The sequence below is a fragment of the Spea bombifrons genome, chromosome 10, assembly GCF_027358695.1.
Source record: "Spea bombifrons isolate aSpeBom1 chromosome 10, aSpeBom1.2.pri, whole genome shotgun sequence".
Lineage (NCBI taxonomy): Eukaryota > Metazoa > Chordata > Amphibia > Anura > Pelobatidae > Spea > Spea bombifrons.
Genome location: NC_071096.1, coordinates 15339574 through 15362534, shown reverse-complemented (window position 1 = coordinate 15362534; position 22961 = coordinate 15339574). Strand labels below are relative to the sequence as shown.

At 40.1% G+C, this 22961-nt stretch overlaps 1 protein-coding gene across 1 annotated transcript in view; it reads right to left on the bottom strand.

Moving 5' to 3' along the window:
* Positions 1–22961, bottom strand: part of SCYL1 (SCY1 like pseudokinase 1) — a 37829-nt gene that overhangs the window by 385 nt on the left and 14483 nt on the right. Inside the window, exons 11-18 of the mRNA XM_053449416.1 lie at positions 19746–19934; positions 19381–19456; positions 17712–17900; positions 12465–12595; positions 3426–3515; positions 3028–3264; positions 889–970; positions 624–789 (exon numbers count right to left, since the gene is read on the bottom strand). Coding sequence (XP_053305391.1) covers positions 665–789; positions 889–970; positions 3028–3264; positions 3426–3515; positions 12465–12595; positions 17712–17900; positions 19381–19456; positions 19746–19934 — 1119 coding nt within the window. The 3' untranslated portion in view covers positions 624–664. The remainder of the gene's footprint in view (positions 1–623; positions 790–888; positions 971–3027; positions 3265–3425; positions 3516–12464; positions 12596–17711; positions 17901–19380; positions 19457–19745; positions 19935–22961) is intronic.

Sequence of the window (22961 nt, the reverse complement as noted above, 5' to 3'; positions counted from 1 at the left end):
TTTTCTTTAAATCATTTACAGGATTTTGTTTATCTCTATATTCAGAACAAAGAAGTTCTGATGAAAATAGCTGCTTCAGCAAGTAATTTCTAACTAGTTAGTTTCAATAGTATGCGAAATTGTAGAGAGTAGAAACTACTTATCTCAACAAACGTGAATTTCACAGGTTACTACATTGCTAGACCACTGAAACTGATTAATAACAGAGAAGGTATTCGTTTCTAGAGATATACTATGTGGTCAATAAAACAGATGCGCTTAAGATTATTCCTTAGACTTGTCTTAGCAGTAAACAATATAAATGCATTTGTGGAAATATGCCATGAAGTTGCTAATTACACAAGCGAAATCCATAATTCTGATTGGAAGAGTTCAATATTTGGAAATTATGGTAATAAATTAAGTGTATGCTTGGACAAAGGTTCCTGATCAACTTGGAAAAATAAAAACTTAGTAGCTAGCACTTTAATACATGAAGAGGCCAGCACTAAAACTCCCAGAGCCTGCTGCATGTATCCTGGATTTAAGTCTCTTTCCAGCCAAATACAAAGGGTATTAAAAGGAGATAACAACCTCAAAGCATTATCATATCTGTTACTGATTAGAAAAGTATATTCACGTACCCCTACTCTCCACTACTTTTATGCAAACCCAACAGTTTCTTTTAGTCCAGTTTTCTCACTCCCAGTTTTAGGGGCCCTTTGGCCGTTCTCCGCTCTGCTCTCTTGGCTTCAATTTCTCGTTGTCGTTCTTCTCTTTTTTTACGAGCGATTTCAGTTTTACTCGGGCCTGTAAAAAAACAACTGGCAACTTAGATAACATTCTCAGACACTCAAGGATAACATAGTTAGGGGGTTTAATAGTAATGAGCTATGCTTTATGACTCACCCTGATCTGCTTCTACAGACTCCCAATTGTCATCTCCGCCCCAGTCCCCAACAGCATCTGAAGTGTGACTCTCAACATTTTTCTATGGAAAACAGAAATTGTGTGTGTTCTAATACAGGAAGATTTTTTTTATAAGGCAAATGCTTTCTTTTAAGTAAATGCATGATAACGTTTAGTACCCTCACGCATGAAACTCAACTCTATTCAACATACATAAATATAAAAAGTCTACACACCCCTGTTAAACCCTTAATGACAAAGCCCGTACATGTATGGGCTCAAAATGCATTGTTTTCAATGGGTTTAGGGACTGTCCATTGTCCTTAAGGGGTTAAAATGCCAGGTTCTTGTGATTTTAAAGAATTAGACAAAGATAAATCATGTCAGAACTTTTCCACCTTTAACCCCTTCAGTCCCAGGGGTTTTTGGTACCGCAAAGCCAGGAGCAATTTTGCCATTTTTGCGGTATGTCGGTCCAGTGATTATTCCCCTTTCCTGCAAATAGTGTACCCATTACTAATCTATATTAGGGCTGCAACTAACGATTATTTTCATAATCGATTAGTTAGCAGAATAACTGATAAAAATGCATTTCTTGTTTTTATTTCCCAACCTGCCCGCCCAGTTATGCACATTTGAGCCCAGGCTTACCACACTGCCTCCCAGAAATGCCACATACCCCCAGACATGCCACACTGCCCTCCCCACATATGGCTTAGATTCCCCTCAGTTTGGCCCCCTTTAACCTCTAACTGCACCTTAAGTTAACTTTATTTAATTAAATTAAACCTCAGTATTAAATAACCCTGAAGAGAAGACCCCATCAACCACAACTGCCCCTAAATTAACCCTGAAGACCCAATCAACCACAATTAACCCTAAACACCCCACTAACTATAACTGTCCCTAACTTTCAGCAGCCCAAATATTAATGTTATACTCACCAGTTAGATGAGTTCTTGAGCCATGTCGACGGTATAGGAAGTGGGTGGGGCCAATCGGCGTTTTAGCCCCGTCCCTTTCTTTCTCCCTGCAGTCACTGCCGATTGGCCCCGCTCCTTTCTCCCTGTCCCTCCTTGCAGCCAATAGGCAGTGACTACAGGGAGGGACTGGAAAAAGGAAGTGGGCGGGCCAATCGGCAGTGACTGCAGGGAGGAACTGTAAGTAGGAGCTGCTGCTGTGAGTCAGACACTAAACGGATTATTAAACGAGGGATATTTTTCAGAGCATTTGCTCTGAAAAAACCCTCATTTTATAATCAATAAAAATCGATTCAACTAAATTGATAATGAAATTCGTTGGCAACGATTTTCATTATCGATTAGTTGTTGCAGCCCTAATCTATATATTGTTTTATCAAGGAAAGATGGAGCTTTCTTTTGATACCATAGTTAGATAATTAGCTGAAAACTTGAGAGATGAGAGATTTAGTAAAAACTAGCAAAAATAAGAAAAAAACTTTATATATATTTTCAGAATCCTCACAAAATTAAAAAAATGATGGAAAATCCCCTCCAAGTTTATCAATTCAGGTGTCCTGATTTCAGAAATACCTAATTTATATAGAATTTCCATACTTTCCCAGCACTTATAGGGAACATACTATAAGGTGTACATTATTCGTAGAGTTTTTACATTAGGTAGAATTGCAGTGCTCATTTTAAACAAATAAACCAAAAATACCCACAGAAGTATATATTTCTGTAAAAGCAGACAACCCAGACTATCGTATCAGGGGTATTTGGGCACTCTCCATACAGCTATTTGGCCACTGTCAAAGGTGGCCGAAGAAAATTATTTCCTGCGCTAATTTTCACCAGCACTTCTGTGTTGCTTAGATTTTTTTGCACAGGGTATGTGTTACGACAGAGAAACCCTGCCAAAATTGTTTCGCTGCATCTTCTGATTATGGAAATACCCCACATCCTTAGTTTTTTAAAATTTTCTTATAAAAAATACTACCCTATAGGGTAGTATTTTTTATATCTAATTTAGATTAAAATAGATTTTTGATGAATTTTGCAATTTTTGTTTTTCCTTTTGCGCTTGGGGGTTCACGTGTGCATGTGTTGCTACGGAGGAGCCTCCACTGAATACACACACGTACACATTACGCAGTTCAAAAAGTGCCTATTGTACCTGGTTTGGACGTTCTGTGACCGTAAATAAATCTGCCTGCTTATTGCCACTGCCAGCGCTGTTCCAGTTGTATTCACTGGTAGGTCTGGTGCCGACAGGCTGATGAACCTTAGATGATGTAGAATCCTGTGTTGAGGAGACAGTCTGGAAGGCATCTTCCCAACCCCAGTTATCACCCGGAACAGAGCTTTCAGGCTGCTGCTGCTCTGATTTCATACTGGAGGAAATTAATTGGGCCTGAAGGTAAAGAGGATGAATGAAGGAGAATAAGATTTCATGGAGGAACTAATGCTTGCAAAAAAACATTAAAATCAGAGCAACATGAAAAAATAAAATACATTTAAAGAGATCGAAGAGACCGTGTTGCATAAATTGGTGACCTGAAAAGAGATACTCACTGTTTTTTCCTGGCTCTTTTTAACAGTGTTCTGGTTCCACCCCGTGTCCCAGTCGTCAGTCTCTGTAAGCTCCTTGTTTTGTTCCGAGTCCTAAATAGGGAAATTGGATATCTAATTGTTGGGAGCAGACTTTTTTTTAACCCCATTCAGGACCAGGAATTATTTTACCATGTTTGAGCTAAATGGTCAGAGTAGTTTTTGTGCCAATCTGTCCCAAACATTGCAATAAAATTTAGCTTTTTTTGCGTTTTGTAAAAATCCATTCTAAACATATAGTATTTCGGTACATTCTTTCGCATGGTATGTGAAATTACTGAACCAACTTGCATTTTGGATTCAGAAACACCCACCGAGTACAGGGATACTTCACATGCACAGGTTTGGCACTGTGGGTTCAAAATTGGAACATCCACATTACAGTTTTAAACATGGAATTTTGATAGATCATGTTGCTAGTGACACAGCACAGGTCCCATATTTCATTTTAAATCCTCTAAAACTATTTTTAGACAGGGAATTTGATTACAGGCATATCGGCAGCACCTTTCAGATTTGGTGGAACAAAAAATAAAAATTAAAACGCATTTGTCACATCCACTTTGCAGTTTCACCATGTTTATTTTCTAAACGGATATATGAATGAACAGTAACACCACCCGAGTACAGCAATGTCATGTTTTTTAGACATTGTGGGTAGGGCTGCAACAAGTAATCGATAAAATAGATAATGAAAATTGTTAACAATGATCAGTTTACCACATTTGCCCGAATATACTACAAGGTTTTTTTCAGAGCAAATGCTCCGGAAAATACCTCTTACCTTATATTAGAGGTTGTTTTACAATCCAACCTTAAATAGAGGTCTGATTATAAGATCCAGATCCTCACAGTGCTGGCAACCTCCACTGCTGCCCGGCACATGCACCAGTGATTCTATGAGTGAGCACCGACGTGACATGACCTTCCAGTGCTCAGTCATAGAAGCCCCAGTGGAAGTGGTGGGCAGCAGCAGAGGTTGTCAACGCGCATTGAGCAGATGTCCACCGGCTGCCCCCACTAGACACCAGGGAGCCTGGAGCACAAAGGAAAAAATCCTGGAGGGGAGGGCAGAGTGGCAAGCCTGGGGGCAGATGTTTTTATTTCCTTTTATTCACCAACCTTTGTTTTGCTGCACTATTGGTTTATACATATATTTTTTCATCACGAGCGCCCCTAAGTGGTACTTTTGTGGATACCAGCATCCAGAGAGTGCTGTTCTAGGGTTGCGGCTGTGAGAGTAAACTAGGAAGGAGAGTATTCTATTAATTTTTTATTAATCACGATTCATTTACACTAGTCACTATTCTCAACACAATTCTTTTAAACAGGACATCACTTCACCCAGAATAATCACTCCATCCAAAACCTGAAAATTAAAAGTACTCAAAGGGAATTTTAAAGACTCTCTTTGAGATGAAAATTCTAATGTATTTCAACACCATAAAAGAGGGTCTTAATGTGGATTTTGGTTTCCTGACACACTACAAGAACTTCATATGAACATTCATCTTAATATCTAATCAGTGTCAAATTATTATTATTATTGTCTCTGATGTGTTAATGTGTTTATAGGTTTCCCTATGTTTATTTGTTCTGTCCTTTGGTTATCTCTCAACCACTCCTAATCAGCCAATCACATGGCAGCAACTCAACACATTTAGGCATGTAGACGTGGTCCCAACAACCTGCTAAAGTTCAAACCGAGCATCAGTTGTGCAGAAGAAAATGCCTTGTTGATGTCAGAGGAGAATGGGTAGATTGGTTCAAGATGACAGAAAAGCAACAGTAACTCAAATAACCCCTTGTTATAACTAAGGCATGCAGAATACCATCTTTGAACACACAACACATAGAACCTTGAAGCAGATGAGCTACAGCACCAGAAGCCCACAGCGGGTGCCACTCCTGTCAGCTAAGAACAGGAAACTGAGGCTACATTTTCACACAGTCTCACTAAAATTGGACAATGGAAAACTGGAAGAACGTTGACTGGTCAAATGAATATCGATTTCAGCTGCGACATTCAGATGGCAGGGTCAGAATTTGGTGTAAACAACATGGATCCATCCTGCCTTGTATCAACTGTTCAGGCTGGTGGTGGTGGTTCTTGGCACACTTTGGGCCCATAAGTACCAATAGAGCATCATTTAAAAACATGACAGCCTACCTGAATATTGTTGCTGACCATGTCCATCCCTTTATGACCACAGTGTACCCATCTTCTGATGCCTACTTCCAGCAGTATGATGCACCATGTCGCAAAGCTCACATCATCTCAAACTGGTTTCTTGAACATGACAATGAGTTCACTGTACTCATGGCCTCCACAGTCACCAGATCTCAATCCAATAGAGCACCTTCGGGATGTGGTGGAACGGGAGATTTGCATCACAGATGTGCAGCCGACAAATCTGCAGCAACTGTGTGATGCCATCATCTCCATATGGACCAAAATCTCTGAGAAATGTTCCCAGAACCTTGTAGAAAGTATGCCACGAAGAACGAAGGCAGTTCTGAAGGCAAAAAGGGGCCCAACCCAGTACTAGCAATGTGTACCTAATAAAGTGGACAGTGATTGTATATAAATAGCAATAACATCATGAACACCGACAGGTGAAGTGAATAACACTGATAATCTTGTTATTGTGGCACGTGTCAGTGGGTAGGATATATTAGGAAGCAAGTTCGTCCTTAAAGTTGATGTGTTAGAAGCAGGACAAATGGGCAACTGTAAGGATCTGAGCGACTTTTACAAGGGCCAAATCGCGATGGCTAGACGACTGGGTCAGAGAATTTCCAAAACTTTAGCTTGTGGGGTGTTCCCAGTCTGCAGTGGTCAGTAGCTATCAAAAGTGAAAGCAGTGAATTGGTGACAGGGTCGTAGGCGTCCAAGGGTCATTGATGCCTGTGGGGGACAAAGGCTGGCCCGTGTGGTCAAAACAGACGAACTACTGAAAATTGCTGAAAAAGTTAATGCTGGTTCTGATAGAAACGTGTCAGAACACATTGCAGTCTGACCAGTCAAGGTGCCAATGCTGACCGCTGCCCACTTCCAGAAAGTACCTACAATGGGCACAAGCATAAAAACTGGGCCACAGAGCAATGGAAGAAGGTTTGCCTGGTCTGATGGATCATGTGTTCTTTAACATCATGTGGATGGCCAGGTGCATGTGCGTTGTGGTGCGTGTGAACACACAGCACCATGATGCATCCATGGAGGCCTCACCTTGCAATTTACAGGACTTAACCCCTTAATGACAAAGCCAATGCATTGTTTTCTATTGTCCATAAGGGGTTAAACGATCTTCTGCAAACGTCTTGGTGCCGGATACATCAGCACACCTTCAGAGGTCTAGTCCAGGGGTGTCCAAGTTTTTTCTCCAGTGGGCCAGTTCATCAGAAATGTATATGTGCGTAGGCTGCACTCATTTTTCATTGAGAGAAAATATGGCCTTTAATATGGCCTTTAACCCCTTCGTGACAAAGGCTGATTTTACTTTTTGTACCCTTCGTGACAATGGCCTTTTAAACATTTCTGCGCTGCTCGTGTTTAGTTGTAATTTTCTTCTTTCCCGTTTACTGAACCCACACACATTAGATATTGTTTTTTTCAGGACAAGAAGGGCTTTCTTTAGATGACATTGTTTTGATTGTATCATATTATTTACTATTAAAAAAAGTATAAAATATGGTGAAAAATTTAGAAAAAAAATGACTTTTAGTTGAAAAATCTTTTACTCATCTATAAAAGGTAATGAAAAAACCTACTAAATAGATTCTACTATTTGTCCTGAGTTTGGAAATACCCAATGTTTTTATGTTTTTTTGCTTTTTTCTACCCATTATGGGGCAATAAGTACAGGTAGCGTTTTGCTATTTCAAACCCATTTTTTCCAAATCTGGTAATTCTTCCCCCCATGTGCCATTTCGGGTATCTTTGAACCCGGCCAATGCAATTTACCCCATCAAGTCATATATTTTTGAAAACTAGACAGCCCAGGGTATTCCAAATGCTGGTATTTAACTCTTTCCATGCACTTATTCTACCAGCAGCCTATGTCAAACTTAATGGTAGTCATTTTTTGGCATTTGTTTTGCCACACACATTTTACTTCAGGTATGAATTAAAATGTTTTCCTTTATGTCACTATCACAAAACACCCCAATATGTGTTCAGCAACATCTCCTGAGCGCAGTGATACCCCACATGAATGATTTTGCCTGGCTGTTTGGGGGCAAAAGGGCCACATTTGGGGCATGCACATTTTTCAATGTTGAACTTTGGCATTTGGGGATCCACTGCCCATGCCCTATTTGGTACATCTTTGAGCCGGGCCATTTCAGTGTGCCCAATAAACCCATATATTTTTGAAAACTAGACACCCCAGGGTATTTCAAATGCTAGTATTTTAACTCTTTCCATGCACCATATCTACCAACAGCCTTTGTCAAACTTTGTGGTAGTCATTTTTTTGCATTTGTTTTGTCACACACATTTTACTTCAGGTATGAATTAAAATGTTCTCGTTTATGTCACTATCACAAAACACCCCAATATGTGTTCAGCAACATCTCCTGAGCGCAGTGATACCCCACATGAATGATTGTGCCTGGCTGTTTGGGGGCAAAAGGGCCACATTTGGGGCATGCACATTTTTCAATGTTGAACTTTGGCATTTGGGGATCCACTGCCCATGCCCTATTTGGTACATCTTTGAGCTGGGCCTTTTCAGTGTGCCCAACAAAACCATATATTTTTGAAAACTAGACACCCCAGGGTATTTTAAATGCTGGTATTTTAACTCTTTGCATGCACACATTTTACCACCAGCATTTTTTCAAAGTTTGCAGTAGTATTTTTGTGTGTGTATTTTTCCCACACACACCTATTTTATGTATGAATTTACAGCTCCTGGTATATGCCGCTGTCACACGACACCCCATAATGTGTTCAGCAACATCTCCTGAATGCAGTTTGTCATTTTTTGGGGGAACTAAAAGGCCACATTTGGTGCGTGTGCATTTTTCTAATTGGAAATTAGATGTGTGGCCATCCTTCCCCCTGTGTTATTTGGGACATTGTTGAACCCGGCCGATTCAATTTACCCCATCAAATCATACCTTTTTTTTAAAGTAGACACCCCACGGGCATTTAATATGCCAGTATTTTAACTCTTTCCATGCGAGAATTGTTTTAAGCTAATATGCTAATTTTAGGACTTGCTCACAAAAATATATTTTTTATATATATATATTTTTTTTTTTTGCCTTTTTTTAAAAAAAAATGTAACATTTTGTTTTCAACTTGGAGGTTCCCCTGATAGTGACATCAGTGGTAAATGATTTTTACATTTTACTGTTTTTTTACTATTTTTTTCTAATTATTATTAATTTTATTTTATTTTTTAATTTTTACTAATCACACTGATTAGAAAGCTGGGCTCCATTGACTTGCATGGTGAATGCAGTACCTGTATTCAACCTGCAAGTGGAGCCAGAGTTCTCTAGATGTCTGGAGACCATCTAGCGAACTTTAAAACTTGTTTGTTTCTCTTGCAGGGCGGCAGCCATCTTGCTTGATGGCGAAGATCACTGGCAGCTGCGGCTGTGACCGCTCTCCGGAGCGGTCACAGCCCATCGAAAGGTAAGTGTTTGGTGTCGCTGGATGCCTCCTGATCGAGGCATTCCAGCGACACCATTTAAGTTTAGGAGGCGATCAACGATCACTATCACAAAACACCCCAATATGTGTTCAGCAACATCTCCTGAGCGCAGTGATACCCCACATTAATGATTGTGCCTGGCTGTTTGGGGGCAAAAGGGCCACATTTGGGGCATGCACATTTTTCAATGTTGAACTTTGGCATTTGGGGATCCACTGCCCATGCCCTATTTGGTACATCTTTGAGCTGGGCCTTTTCAGTGTGCCCAACAAAACCATATATTTTTGAAAACTAGACACCCCAGGGTATTTTAAATGCTGGTATTTTAACTCTTTGCATGCACACATTTTACCACCAGCATTTTTTCAAAGTTTGCCTCCTGATCGCCTCCTAAACGCTTTTAAAACGGGCGTCCGCCGCCATACAAAGTATGGCGGATATTGACGCCCCGTGGAGGGGCCAGAGATGGCCCCTTCGTGCCGATCGCGGCGTTGCTGAATGCCTCGAGGTCGAGGCATTCAACAACGCTTTTTGGGTGCAGAAAGCGAAAGTAGATCTCTTTCTGCACCCGTTTAAAGACGTGCCGGTCCTGGCAAGTCAATTGTCGTAAAGCACATGCTTTTCCGTGTCGTGCCAGGACCGGCAATTGTCGTTAAGGGGTTAATAATATATATGCAGATTGAAATAAAGTAAAGGACACAAAACTTTACTTTTCCGCTCACTGATTTCTGGGCCTGAAAAGTTTTGTCCTCTGAAGTGACTACAAATTCCGGATTCTGTATAAGTAAAAATTAAATAGTTCTGGACCGAACCCAAAAATGACCCCCCACAAAAAAAAAACAAAAAACACACTTTTATATAAAAAGTAAGTAACACACCAAAACTGTACAAGTTCAATAACAATGTTAATATATATATATATATATATATATATATATATATAATTTAACAGCAATCTCAGGCATACCCAGATTCCAGCATGTACTGGTTGCCTGGGCATAATAGGAGTGTGTTTGCTGTTAACATCATATATACCGTATTTGCTCGATTATAAGACAACCCTGATTATAAGACGACCCCCCAAATCTGAATATTAATTTAGGGGAAAAAAGAAAAAGCCTGAATATAAGACGACCCTATAGGAAAAAAGTTTTACTAGTAAATGTTAATTCATGTAAACAATTTTTTTTTTATAAAAGCTATGATTGAGAAAAATATTTTGGTTTTATTTCCTTCTATTTTCCAACCTGCCCCCCAGTTATGCACATCTGCCCCAGAAATGCCTTATACCCCCTGTCACGAACACACTCTAATCCAAGCGTGCGCGTGACTTGGTTCTGGTGGTAAAAGGGTTAAAATTCACTATCTGTCTGCACTAGACCGAAAATAGTGATAAAAATACAAATATCCACCCTTACTACCACCCGCACTTAACTATAATGATATAACAAAAAATCACAGTGCATACACAAAAAGATGATAAACGGATTATTTACACCAAACAGATAAAATAAAAAGGAGAAACTTACAGAAAACCTAACTACTCACTGAATGGTCAAGTAACAGTTTTTCTGTCCGTAGGGCTCCGGCAAGGAAAGATGGCAACTTACTCAAAATTAGATCTTGGCCCCTAATAAGCACAATGACCCATCTTCTCTCGTTAATTTTATACTCTTTCCCAGTTCATCTCGAGTTTCCAAGCCGGCCCAGAGGTGGTATAAGCGGAGGGAAGGTGTACCATAAGTGACCTCCCCCTTGTGTGGTGGAAACATATCAGTCAAAATAACTAATTTTCATTTTATCGTCCCTCCTGTGCTCGCCACAGCAATAATTCATGCATTTATGAATTTATTGTAAATTGTGAAGTCCATAGATATGTCACACTTGCTACTTATGACTGAACATCATAGACTTCACAATTCCTTCCAAACTGTTTAAGTGGCGCCGCCATGTTTGTACTCTTTTTGTAGGGTGCGCTTTCCCCGTTCCAGGTATGCGCACAAGGAGGTATGATAACGAATATATGAGTTATTATTGATATGTGTTGGATATGACCTGGATATGAAATGGTTTTCCTGACTGCTAGTGGTCACTTAGCATATCAAAGAATCCAGTATCTATGAGGGGATACAAGCATATGGTCGTCTACATTTGAACCTAGACAAAACGGCAGCTCCACTGCAGGACCTAACACCCCGTAGAAGGCCCCGGTTGGAGTCTGAGCTTCAAAGGACAAATTTATCTCACAAGACCTTTTGGCACCACATGCCTGTACAATCAAATTAACCCCTCTCATACTGAAATTGGCCATACCATCTCTACCAGGTAGTAAGTCCATGTATGCACTACACAAGTTGGTGTGACACCCCCTATATGCCACTGTGCCCCATCATATGCCTTTTAACCCTCTATATACCATTGTGCCCCAGGATATGCCTTTTGACCCCCTATGTGCCACTCTGCCTCCAGAAATACCTTATACCCCTATATGTCACTCTGGCATTAAGGGGGTTAAAAGGCATATTATGGGGCAGAGTGGCATATAGAGAGGTTTAAGGCATTTCAGGAGGCAGAGTGGCGTATAGAGAGTTAAAAAGGCATTTCTGGAGGCAGAGTGGCATTAAGGGGGTTAAAAGGCATTTCATAGAACACTCTGCCTCCAGAAATGCCTTATGCCCCCATTTAACACTCCCCCGCCCCCCCCAAACTTACCGATGCTTCTGACTTCCCATGTCATGCAGCCGGGGCAGCGTGTAGATGTCTACGCGATTCGCGTAGGCAACTTACGCTGCAGCCGGAAGGAGGTGTTGCTAGCAGCGGGGGTTGTCTGCGGCCATCGCGCAGACCATCCCCGACTGTCAGAGAGAATTTCCCGCACCGGTTCCGCAGACAACCCCTGTCTGCATATCGTACGCAGGCCGCATGTCGGATGCCCCTGGTCTAGTCCATACCTCGACGGGTCAGAGATGTTTTGGCGGCAAAAGGGGGGGGGTACATAATGTTACGGTATATATCCACCACCCAGTACATGCTACACAACAGTGAGCATCCATTTTTTAAGTTGATCCATGGATCTCAAAGGTACTGGTTGCACTACCGATTTCCGGAGACCAAGCGAGATCTTTTGTATTGATAGCATCAAATGTGAAACACTCTAAATTAAAATATACAGTATCTTGAAAATTGTGTTACCTTCCAACGTCAAAGTTTATATTGTAAAATGCTCTATACTTAATGAGTATATTTGCATATATTTAAGAACTTCTTAATTACCATCACATTTTGTTTCATAAAACAGTTGAAGTTTGAAGCAAAGAAAGCAAGCTAATTTACTTACCTCCAGACTACCCCAGTCTTCATCATCCCACCGATCTAAGGCACCCTCTTCCATTACATCTTTATCTTCCTCCCGTTCATAATGGGATGTTATGTTTGAAGGAGATGGAATTGATAGTGGAAGAGTAGAATCTGCCAAAAAAAATAGTTTGTCATGGAAACACAGAATTTGACAGCAGGTAAAGGTAACTAGGGTAATTTCAGGGTCATGGCCGAGGCTGTTTTAACATTTTAGCAGCGCTCGTGTTTAGCTGTAATGTTCCTTACTTTTATTTAGTGTACCCACACAAGTTATATTTCAGGACCATTTTTTTTCCTCATATCATCTAAATTCCTATAAAAAAATAAATAAATAAATTTGAAAAAAAAAAAAAAAGCACCTCACTTTTATTTGAAAACAATTACTAATCTACAAAAGCTAATGAAAAGACCTGCTAAATAGATTCTACTGTTTATCCTGCGTTTAGAAATACCCAGTGTTTTTTTGCAGGTTATAGGGCCATAAGTATAAGTAGTGTTTTGCTATGTCAATATCTTTTTGCAAATCTGGCAATCCTGCGGCCATGTCCTATTTGATATGTCTTTGAAGGCGCAAATTCAATTTATCCACATCAAACCATATATTTTTGAAAACATGACACCCCAAGGTATTTCAAATGCTAGTATTTTAACTAGGGCTGCAACAACTAATCGATAAAATCGATAATGAAAATCGTTGCCAACGAATTTCATTATCGATTAGTTGAATCGATTTTTATCGATTATAAAATGAGGGTTTTTTCAGAAATATACTGAAAAATAGCCCTCATTATATAATCCGTTTAGTCTGACTCACAGCAGCAGCTCCTACTTACCAGTCCCTCCCTGTAATCACTGTGACAACTGGCCCCACCCCTTCCTTCTCCCAGAAGGCCAGAACCACATGGCTGTGACACTCATCTAACTGTAAGTTTAAAATTAATATTTGGGCTTCTGAAAGTTAGGGGAGGTGGGGGTTAATTTAGGGGCAGTTATGGTTAATGGGGTGTTTAGGGTTAATTTAGGGGCAGTTATGGTTAATGGGGTGTTTAGGGGCAGTTATGGTTAATGGGGTGTTTAGGGTTAATTTAGGGGCAGCTATGGTTAATGGGGTGTTTAGGGTTAATTTAGGGGCAGTTATGGTTAATGGGGTGTTTAGGGTTAATATAGGAGCAGCTGTGGTTAATGGGGTGTTTGGGGTTAATTTGAGGCAGTTGTGGTTAATGGGGTGTTTAGGGTTAATTTAGGGGCTGTTGTGGTTGATGGGGGTCTTTAGGGTTAATTTAGGGGATGCTGTGGTTAATGGGGTGTTTAGGGTTAATTTAGGGTAGTTGTGTTTGATGGGGTATTATGAAAATAATCGTTAGCTGCAGCCCTAATTTTAACACTTTCCATGCACAAATTCCACTACACTTTTGTCAAACTTTGTGGGGTTTTTTTTTTCTACACACAAGTTATACTTCAGGTATATGTTTACAGCTCCTGGTATGTGTCACTTCTAAACACCCATTATGTGTTTAGCACAGTGATACCACCAATGCATGGGCTATTAGAGTGCTTATTTAGGACATATTTGAAGCCGGCAGATTCAATTTACCCCATCAATTTACATATTTTTGGAAACTAGAAGTATTTCAAATAGTGGTATTTTAACACTGTCCATGCACAAATTCTACCACTAGCATTTGCCAAAGTTTGTTGAGGATTTTTTTGTTGTTTTTCCACACACACACACACACAGTGTACTTCAGGTATAAATATACAGCTCCTGGCAAGATCTCCTGTGTACAGTGCTGGGAGATGTTTTACAAAATCTGGTCATCCTGCCACCTCACCATGTCCTATTTGACACATATTTGTACCCTGCAAATTTAGTTTAGCCCATCAAACTATACTTTTTAGAAAAAAAAAAAAAAACACCCAGGTATTTCAAACAGTGGTATTTTAACTCTTACCATGCACTAATTCTATCACCAGCCTTTGTCAAAGTTTGTGGTAGTGATTTTTTTGTGTGTTTTTCACACACATTGTAATTTAGGTATGAATTTACAGCTCCTGTTATATGTCTGTCAAACACCACAATATGTGCTTAGCAACATCTGAGTACAGTAGTACCACCAATGCATAGGTTTGTTTGAGGGCTAAAAGGCCATATTTGAGAGGTGTGCATTTTTTTCTTTTGAACCCTGGTCAGTCTGCGTCCATGTCCTATTAGGACCAGGCCAATTCAATTTACCCCATACATTTTTTTTTTAAACTAGATAGGGCTGCAACTAACGATTATTTTCATCGATTAGTTGGCCGATTATTTTTTTCAATTAATCGTTAAAAAAATTAATGTAAATTTTTCATTTATTTAAAATAATTTAATAAACAAATGATGTTAAATACAAACAGCAGAATAAAAAAAACCTTTGATAAAATGCATTTCTTGTGTTTATTTCCCAACCAGCCCCCCAATTTATGCACATTTGAGCCCAGGCTTGCCACGCTGCCCTCCCAGACATGCCACGCTGCCCTCCCAGACATGCCACTCCACGCTGCCTCCCACATATGCCACTGTGCCTGATACGCCTTATACCCCCTGATACACCACTCCATCTTCCCCAGACATGCCACACTGCCTCCCAGACATGCCATGCTGCCCTCCCCACATATGCCACTCCACTCTACCCCCAGATATGCCTTATACACCACTCCGTCCTCCCCACATACGCCTTATATACCGTATATGCCTTATACCCCCAGATATGTCTCTCCGTCCTCCCCAGATATCTCATAGTCCCCTCATAGAGTCACAGACCCATTCACATCACACTGACACCATACTTTTATAAATAAGTACTGGGTTAACCTTCACTGCCCCCAGGATTTAGATTCCCCTTAGTTTGCATCCCTTTATCTCTAACTGCCCCTTAAGTTAACTTTATTAAATTAATTAAATTAACCCTCAGTCCTCATCATTAAATTAACCCTAAATACCCCTAAATTAACTCTAAATACCCCATCAAACACAACTACCCTACATTAACCCTAAAGACCCCATCAACCACAACAGCCCCTAAATTAACCTTAAACACCCCATTAACCACAGCATCCCCTAAATTAACCCTAAAGACCCCATCAACCACAGCATCCCCTAAATGTCTCTCCGTCCTCCCCAGATATGCCTTATACCCCCCAGATATCTCATAGTACCCTCATAGAGTCACAGACCCATTCGCATCACACTGACACCATACTTTTATAAATAAGTACTGGGTTAACCTTCACTGCCCCCAGTATTTAGATTTCCCTTAGTTTGTCCCCCTTTATCTCTAACTGCACCTTAAGTTAACTTTATTAAATTAACCCTCAGTCTTCATCATTAAATTAACCCTAAACACCGCATTAACCATAACTACCCCTAAATTAACTCTAAATACCCCATCAAACACAACTACCCTAAATTAACCCTAAACACCCAATTAACCATAACTGCCCCTAAATTAACCCTAAACACCCCATTAACCACAGCATCCCCTAAATTAACCCTAAAGACCCCATTAACCACAGCATCCCCTAAATTAACCCTAAACACCCCATTAACCACAATAGCCCCTAAATTAACCCTAAAGACCCCATCAACCACAGTATCCCCTAAATTAACCCTAAAGACCCCATCAACCACAACAGCCCCTAAATTAACCCTAATAACCACAGCTGCTCCTAAATTAACCCTAAACACCCCATTAACCATAGCTGCCCCTAAACACCCCATTAACCATAACTGCCCCTAAATTAACCCTAAACACCCCATTAACCATAGCTGCCCCTAAACACCCCATTAACCATAACTGCCCCTAAATTAAGCCTAATAACCACAGCTGCTCCTAAATTAACCCTAAACACCCCATTAACCATAGCTGCCCCTAAACACCCCATTAACCATAACTGCCCCTAAACACCCCATGTGAGTCACTGAAAACAGATTATATAATGAGGAGTATTTTTCAGAGCGTTTGCTCTGAAAAAAACCCTAATTTTATAATCGATAAAAATCGATTCAGCTAATCGATAATGAAATTCGTTGGCAACAATTTTCATTATCGATTATTATCGATTTTATCGATTAGTTGTTGCAGCCCTAAAACTAGACACAGAAAGTATTTTAGGGAAGATACAGCGCTAATTTATTTTTATGGTGACATCACTGCATAAATGACACCACATTTTTTTTTAATATATTTTACTAATCACATTGTGATTAGAAAGCTGGGCTCCGTTGACTTGCATGGTGAACGTAGTACTTTTATTCAACCTGCAGGGATCTCAGGAGGATCTGGTGAGTCTCTCTTGGGACCTTATTTATTTTTAAATAGGCATCGCCATCTTGCAAAAGGCAAAATCTCTTTGCAGTGGCAACAAAGAGCAGACACAGTAGGTCCTGAGGTTAGGAGCCTAATTAAGCTTAGGAGCCGATCGTTCTCAGGAGGGTCTAGAGTAGGGCTGGAACTAACGATTATTTTCATCGATTAGTTGGCCGATTATTTTTTCGATTAATCGGATAAAAATACAATATGAAAACTTTTTGTTTATTTAAAATAATGCAATGAACAAACTGAGTGTTAAAAACAAACATCAGAATAAAAAAACTTAAAATGTACATTAACTTGTCATTAACCCTTTTATCTCTATCACAACAGCATTTCCCCAATTCCCTTCCTATTTTACCGACATAATAAAAGGTACAAGAAAGCATTTTTCTTTGGATTTTTCTTTGTGTTGCTGAGTACCTCTGTATTGATGCACTTTAGCAGCACTGGCTGAGCTTAGCAGGTCATTGTTGATCGCCTCCTAAGCAGTTGTTGTAGCTGCTGCACCACGCCATAAATGAAAGGTATTTAGTCTTTCAATATGGTGAATACTATTGCTCCTAGGAACAGTCGGAATGGACCCCCACATTGTTTTTGGTGTTGCTGAATGCCTCGAAGAAAGCAATAGGTTGCTTTCTATGCTCATTTAACCTCATGACGTGCAAGACATGTCAATTGTCGTTAAGGAAATGCTAATCAGTGGCGTGCTTGGGATGTAAATTTTCATAAAGGAGTTAAAGAACGCTGCGGGAAATAACTGTTGAAGACAGACCTAGCAAAAACACAAAAATAGTTCTGGTCCTATAGTGTAAAAAAGCTCTGGTCTTTAAGGGGTTAATACATATACACTTTACTCAATGGAATAGCCAAGTTACCTGGTTTATTTGCCTCGGTAGGTGCAGTTGATGTGGGAGATGTAGTCACTCCTGCTGATGTAGCTTCTTGACCTCCCGCTACACTTGTTCTAATGAGTTTAGAGGTCAAGGAGGAAACCCCTGTGACAGCCCAGCCTGCCCAGCCTCCTACAATGCCAGGGTTCATTGAAGCTGTGTTCACATCTTTCTCTAAAACAAAAATAAAAAAAACAGATATTCAAGCTACACGTTACAAACCACAAAAAAGAGACATTATAGACTCTATAACTAATAATGTTTCGAAATCTACATCTAGGGAGATTTATTGATAATGATCGCCTCCTAAGTTCTTTTAAATTAGGCTTCCGCCACCACATTATATATGGTGGACATTGATGCCTGGGGAGGGGCCACATGGGGCCCCTGCTGGAGATTTCAGAATTGCTGAATACCTCGGCATTGAGGCATTACAGGAACACCGTTTAAGTGAAGAAAGTCATCTTGGATCGCTTTCTAAGCTGATTTAATGCCACAATGTGTCAGGCACATAATTGTTAGTTGAAGCAGGCGTCCGCCACCATATTGTATGCGGAGCAGTTTTCTGTGTTGCTGAACGCCTCGGCATTACACCAACACAGTTTGGTTGCATTCAAAGCTCATTAAATACCATAACATCGTTTGTTGCTTTTTACCTTGAGTTAAAAAGGTTTTGTACCGTGTTAGCCGTTGAGAAAACAGGAGAAAAGTATAGTTAAAATGATACCATTTATTGGCTAACTGAGAGTTTGATTGCGAGCTTTCGAGACCAAGTTGTTAGGTCCCTTCCTCAGGCATTAATGAAGCTAACACAGACTTATCTAAATACAAAAGCACAATTCACACGTTAACAAAGACATTAGATAAACACAGAGGTATTGGGGAATTTGTTCAGCAGTAAATTAGTTGGACTAGTAGAGATCCAATGGACAGATATGGTTCAATCAAAGCATCTTTGGTCAGTTCACTCCCTGGTTAGAGGGGCCATAAAAACATTAGACATATGCCAGATCCATGAAGGTGTCAAATGTTCCCAGGAATAAGTTGTTTGTAGTGAATTCGAATTGTGGGAGGATTAATGGTTGGTGATGTTATAATGGGAGATGAATTCTCTGTCTCTGTTGAGGCCAGTAATTAGGGTATTAAAACGGTATATTAGTTTGATCTCCCATATCTTTCTCTCCCTCTGGGTGCGGAACGATCCCATCAGTACTGACAGCTTCACATCCTGAATGCTGACATTTGACACCTTCATGGATCTGGCATATGTCTAATGTTTTTATGGCCCCTCTAACCAGGGAGTGAACTGACCAAAGATGCTTTGATTGAACCATATCTGTCCATTGGATCTCTACTAGTCCAACTAATTTACTGCTGAACAAATTCCCCAATACCTCTGTGTTTATCTAATGTCTTTGTTAACGTGTGAATTGTGCTTTTGTATTTAGATAAGTCTGTGTTAGCTTCATTAATGCCTGAGGAAGGGACCTAACAACTTGGTCTCGAAAGCTCGCAATCAAACTCTCAGTTAGCCAATAAATGGTATCATTTTAACTATACTTTTCTCCTACCTTGAGTTATACACTGTAAACCTATCTCTCTGAAATCAGTGTCTATAAGATACACATATATAAATGAGAAATGGTTAACTCACCAAGCTCTGCCAACTGTGCAGGATTCTCTGACACAGATTCTAATTTATCCAGAAAACTGTGGATTGCTTTGAAGGCCTAAAGTGGATAAGACAAATTGGCTGGACGTAGGTAGGAGCGACAGACACAAAACAGACGCTGGCCTCTACAGAGACATAGGACTTGGCAACAGTTAAGAACCATTCAAACTACCTAGTCTGTCCTGATGTAGAGACTTGGCCCCAATCAGTATACCTCTATATATAATGGAACCAGGCTTATTGTGTAAGAGCTGCTACACTGTTAGCTCTTCGTCATTTCTTTTCTAAACCTTTCAGCAGAGTATCACTGTTTATAGTGATTTCACTCTCAATGTGTCCACTCTTACCTGCTCTCTGACGCTCTTTTCAGGATCCACCACAACACTACAAAGTACAGGTAGGATTTTCATTGCACAGTCATTCATGGAATAGAAGTTATGTGTTGCAGCAAAGCCAAGGACACCAGCTGACCGTGATGGGGAGAACGGATCCTTGGTAGCTCTGCTAAATGCTGAAATCAGGACCTTCTGGCGTGTCTGCAGAGAAAGCAATGGGCAATTTATGACCAAATAATACTAACTAAATTATGAGGAAGGATCCCACTAAATTTAGGACAGACCGAAGCTTTTGTAAATATCTAGACAGTGGTTTTTGAAGGAAAGGGCTAATTGGGAAATTAGCGATATTATCCACAACAGCTCATAATTAAAAAAAAAAAAAAAAAAAAAAGAAATTTTTTTTTTCAAGGACTCTCAGGAAAAGAGATGAAAATGATAGCATATTTCAAACACCATAAAAGAGGGACTTAATGTGGATTCTGGTTTCCTGACACACTACCTGAACTTCAAATAAACATTCATCTTAATGTCCAACGTGTGTCTAATTGCTGTTATTGTCTCTGATGTGTTAATGCGTTTATTGGTTTCCCTAGGTTTAGGCGTGTTCTGTCCTTTGGTTATCTTTCCACCTCTTTGCATTTTTCACCTCCAGGCCCATTATTTATGACCCCCAACTCAACCTCCACCCTCCCCTTCTCCAATACCATCACTTGTTTTAAGTTGCTGACCAGTATTGCTTCAGACCTGATGGAAAGGATAACACATATACACACACACACACGTGTGTGTATATATATACATATACATACATACATACATACACACACACACATATACATACATACACACACACTAGGGCTGCAACAACTAATCGATAAAATCGATAATTAAAATTGTTGCCAACGAATTTCATTATTGATTAGTTGAATCTTATCGATTATAAGATCATAACAAAGGTCGGATAATAACAGCGCTGCAGGGGACCCGGATCATTCTGTCTGGCAGCTGTCTGTGCGATGCACGCAGACATCCTCCGCTAATGCCGGCACTTCCACTGGGGCTTCTACGATGGAGCACTAGTGTCACATGACCTTCCGGTGCTCAGTGGAAGAAGCTCCAGTGAAAGTGCCCGCCAGAAGCAGAGGTTGTCTACGCACATCGCGCAGACGCTCAGAGCCTGCCCCTACTAGAAACCAAGAAGTCTGGTGCACGGGGGGTAAGTCTGGAGGGTTAAGGCATATTGGGGGGGCAGAGTGGCATATCAGGGGGGTATAAGGCATATCAGGGGAAGGGGCATATCAAGGGCACAGTGATATATAGGGGGTTATAAGGCATATTTGGGGGGCACAGTGGCATATAGGGGATATAAGGCATATCAGGGGGGCAGAGTAGCATATAGGGGGTTATAAGGCATATCAGGGGCAGAGTGGCATATAAGGGGTATAAGGCATATTTGGGGGGCACAGTGGCATATTTGGGAGGCAGAGTGACATACTGGGGTATAAGGCATATCAGGGGGCACAAGGCATATAGGGTATATAAGGCATTAGTGGGGAGGGCAGAGTGGCATATCTGGGGTACGTGGCATATCTGGGGGTATAAGGCATATCAGGGAGGTATAATGGCAAGCCTGGGCTCAAATATGCATAGCTGGGGGGGGGCAGGTTGGGAAATAAAAACAAGAAATGCATTTTTCTTAAAGTTTTTTTATTCTGCTTGTTTTTAACATCTTGTTTGTTTATTAAATTATTTTAAATAAATGAAAAATGTACTTTTTTTATCTGATTAATCGAAAAAATAATCGGGCAACTAATAGATTATGAAAATAATTGTTAGTTGCAGCCCTAATACACACACACACACTTATTTTCAGGACAAGAAGGGCTTTCTTTAGATATTTTTATTGTATTATATAATTTACTCAAGAAAAACACAACAAACATATGTTGAAAAATATTTTACTCAACTACAAAACCTAATGAAAAACCCTGCTGCATCTTGAAGCCAGCTAATTCAATTTACCCTATCAACTCTATATGTTTGAAAACTAGACACCCCGGGGTATTTATTTTGTTTAACTCTTTCCAAGCACACATTTTACCACCGGCGTTTTGTCAAAATATTTTTTGTGTTTTTCTCCACACACTTTGTAATTCATTTATGAATTTACAGCTCCTGGTATACGTCACCCCCAAACAACAGCCCAAAAGTGATACCACATTTGTATGAGTTTGTCAGGTTGTTATAGGTCAATATAGGTTATTTGTGGCATGTGCTATTTAGTTTTTCAACTTGGCATTTTGACATGCTGCCACCATGTCCTATTTGGGACATCTTTGGACCTGGCCAAATTGTGTTCAGCAATATCTCTCGACTACCGTGATACCACCCATGCAATTCGATTTACCCCATCAAGTCAAACAGTTTTTAAAACATAAATGAGTATATATTTATTTATTTATTCTTTTATTGAAATCGGATGGTCCTCCTGGGAATAATTTTAACATGTGATTAGTAAGATGGGCTTCCTTGACTTGTATGGTTGAATGCAGTACCTGGAGAGACCCTCTTCAGGCAAAATATCTCACAGTGGTTACCGTGTGCCATGGGGTGGGCTTTCAGTGTCCCTGAATACTCCTCTATCATCGATCTTCTCCTAAGCTTTTAAATTAGGCAACAGTCGACATAATATATATGGTGGATGTTGACACCCACGGGAGGGGTCACATGGTGCTACAGTTTTTGGTGTTGCTCAATGCCTTGACATCAGGGCAATACAGCACCACCATTTGGAAGAAAAAACACAGCGACCGCTTAACCCCATAAGGGCAATGGGTTTGTTTGCTTTAATGATTGTTTGAACACACAGGTAGCTAAAGTACAAAAAAAAAGTCCCAAACAGAATAGATTTACAATAGACAGACACATTTAATTACTAAATCCCCACATTTTTGTTTTGTTTTTAAGGACAGACAGGGCTTTCTTCCAAAGAAGAAAAAAACCTTTGTTTTTTTTCAATTTTGTTAAACAATTTATAGAAAACTAGTGCAGCTAAAGAAAACTGCCTCAAAATACATTCATGTATTTTTCTGGATATATCAGTGTACCCCACATACCTATGGTTTTTGTGTATTTGAGGTAGATATGGGTCGTATATTGAAAGAAACAAATGTTTACCATTTGATATCATAGGCCCATGTCTGTTTTGGGACCCCATGGCAGTCC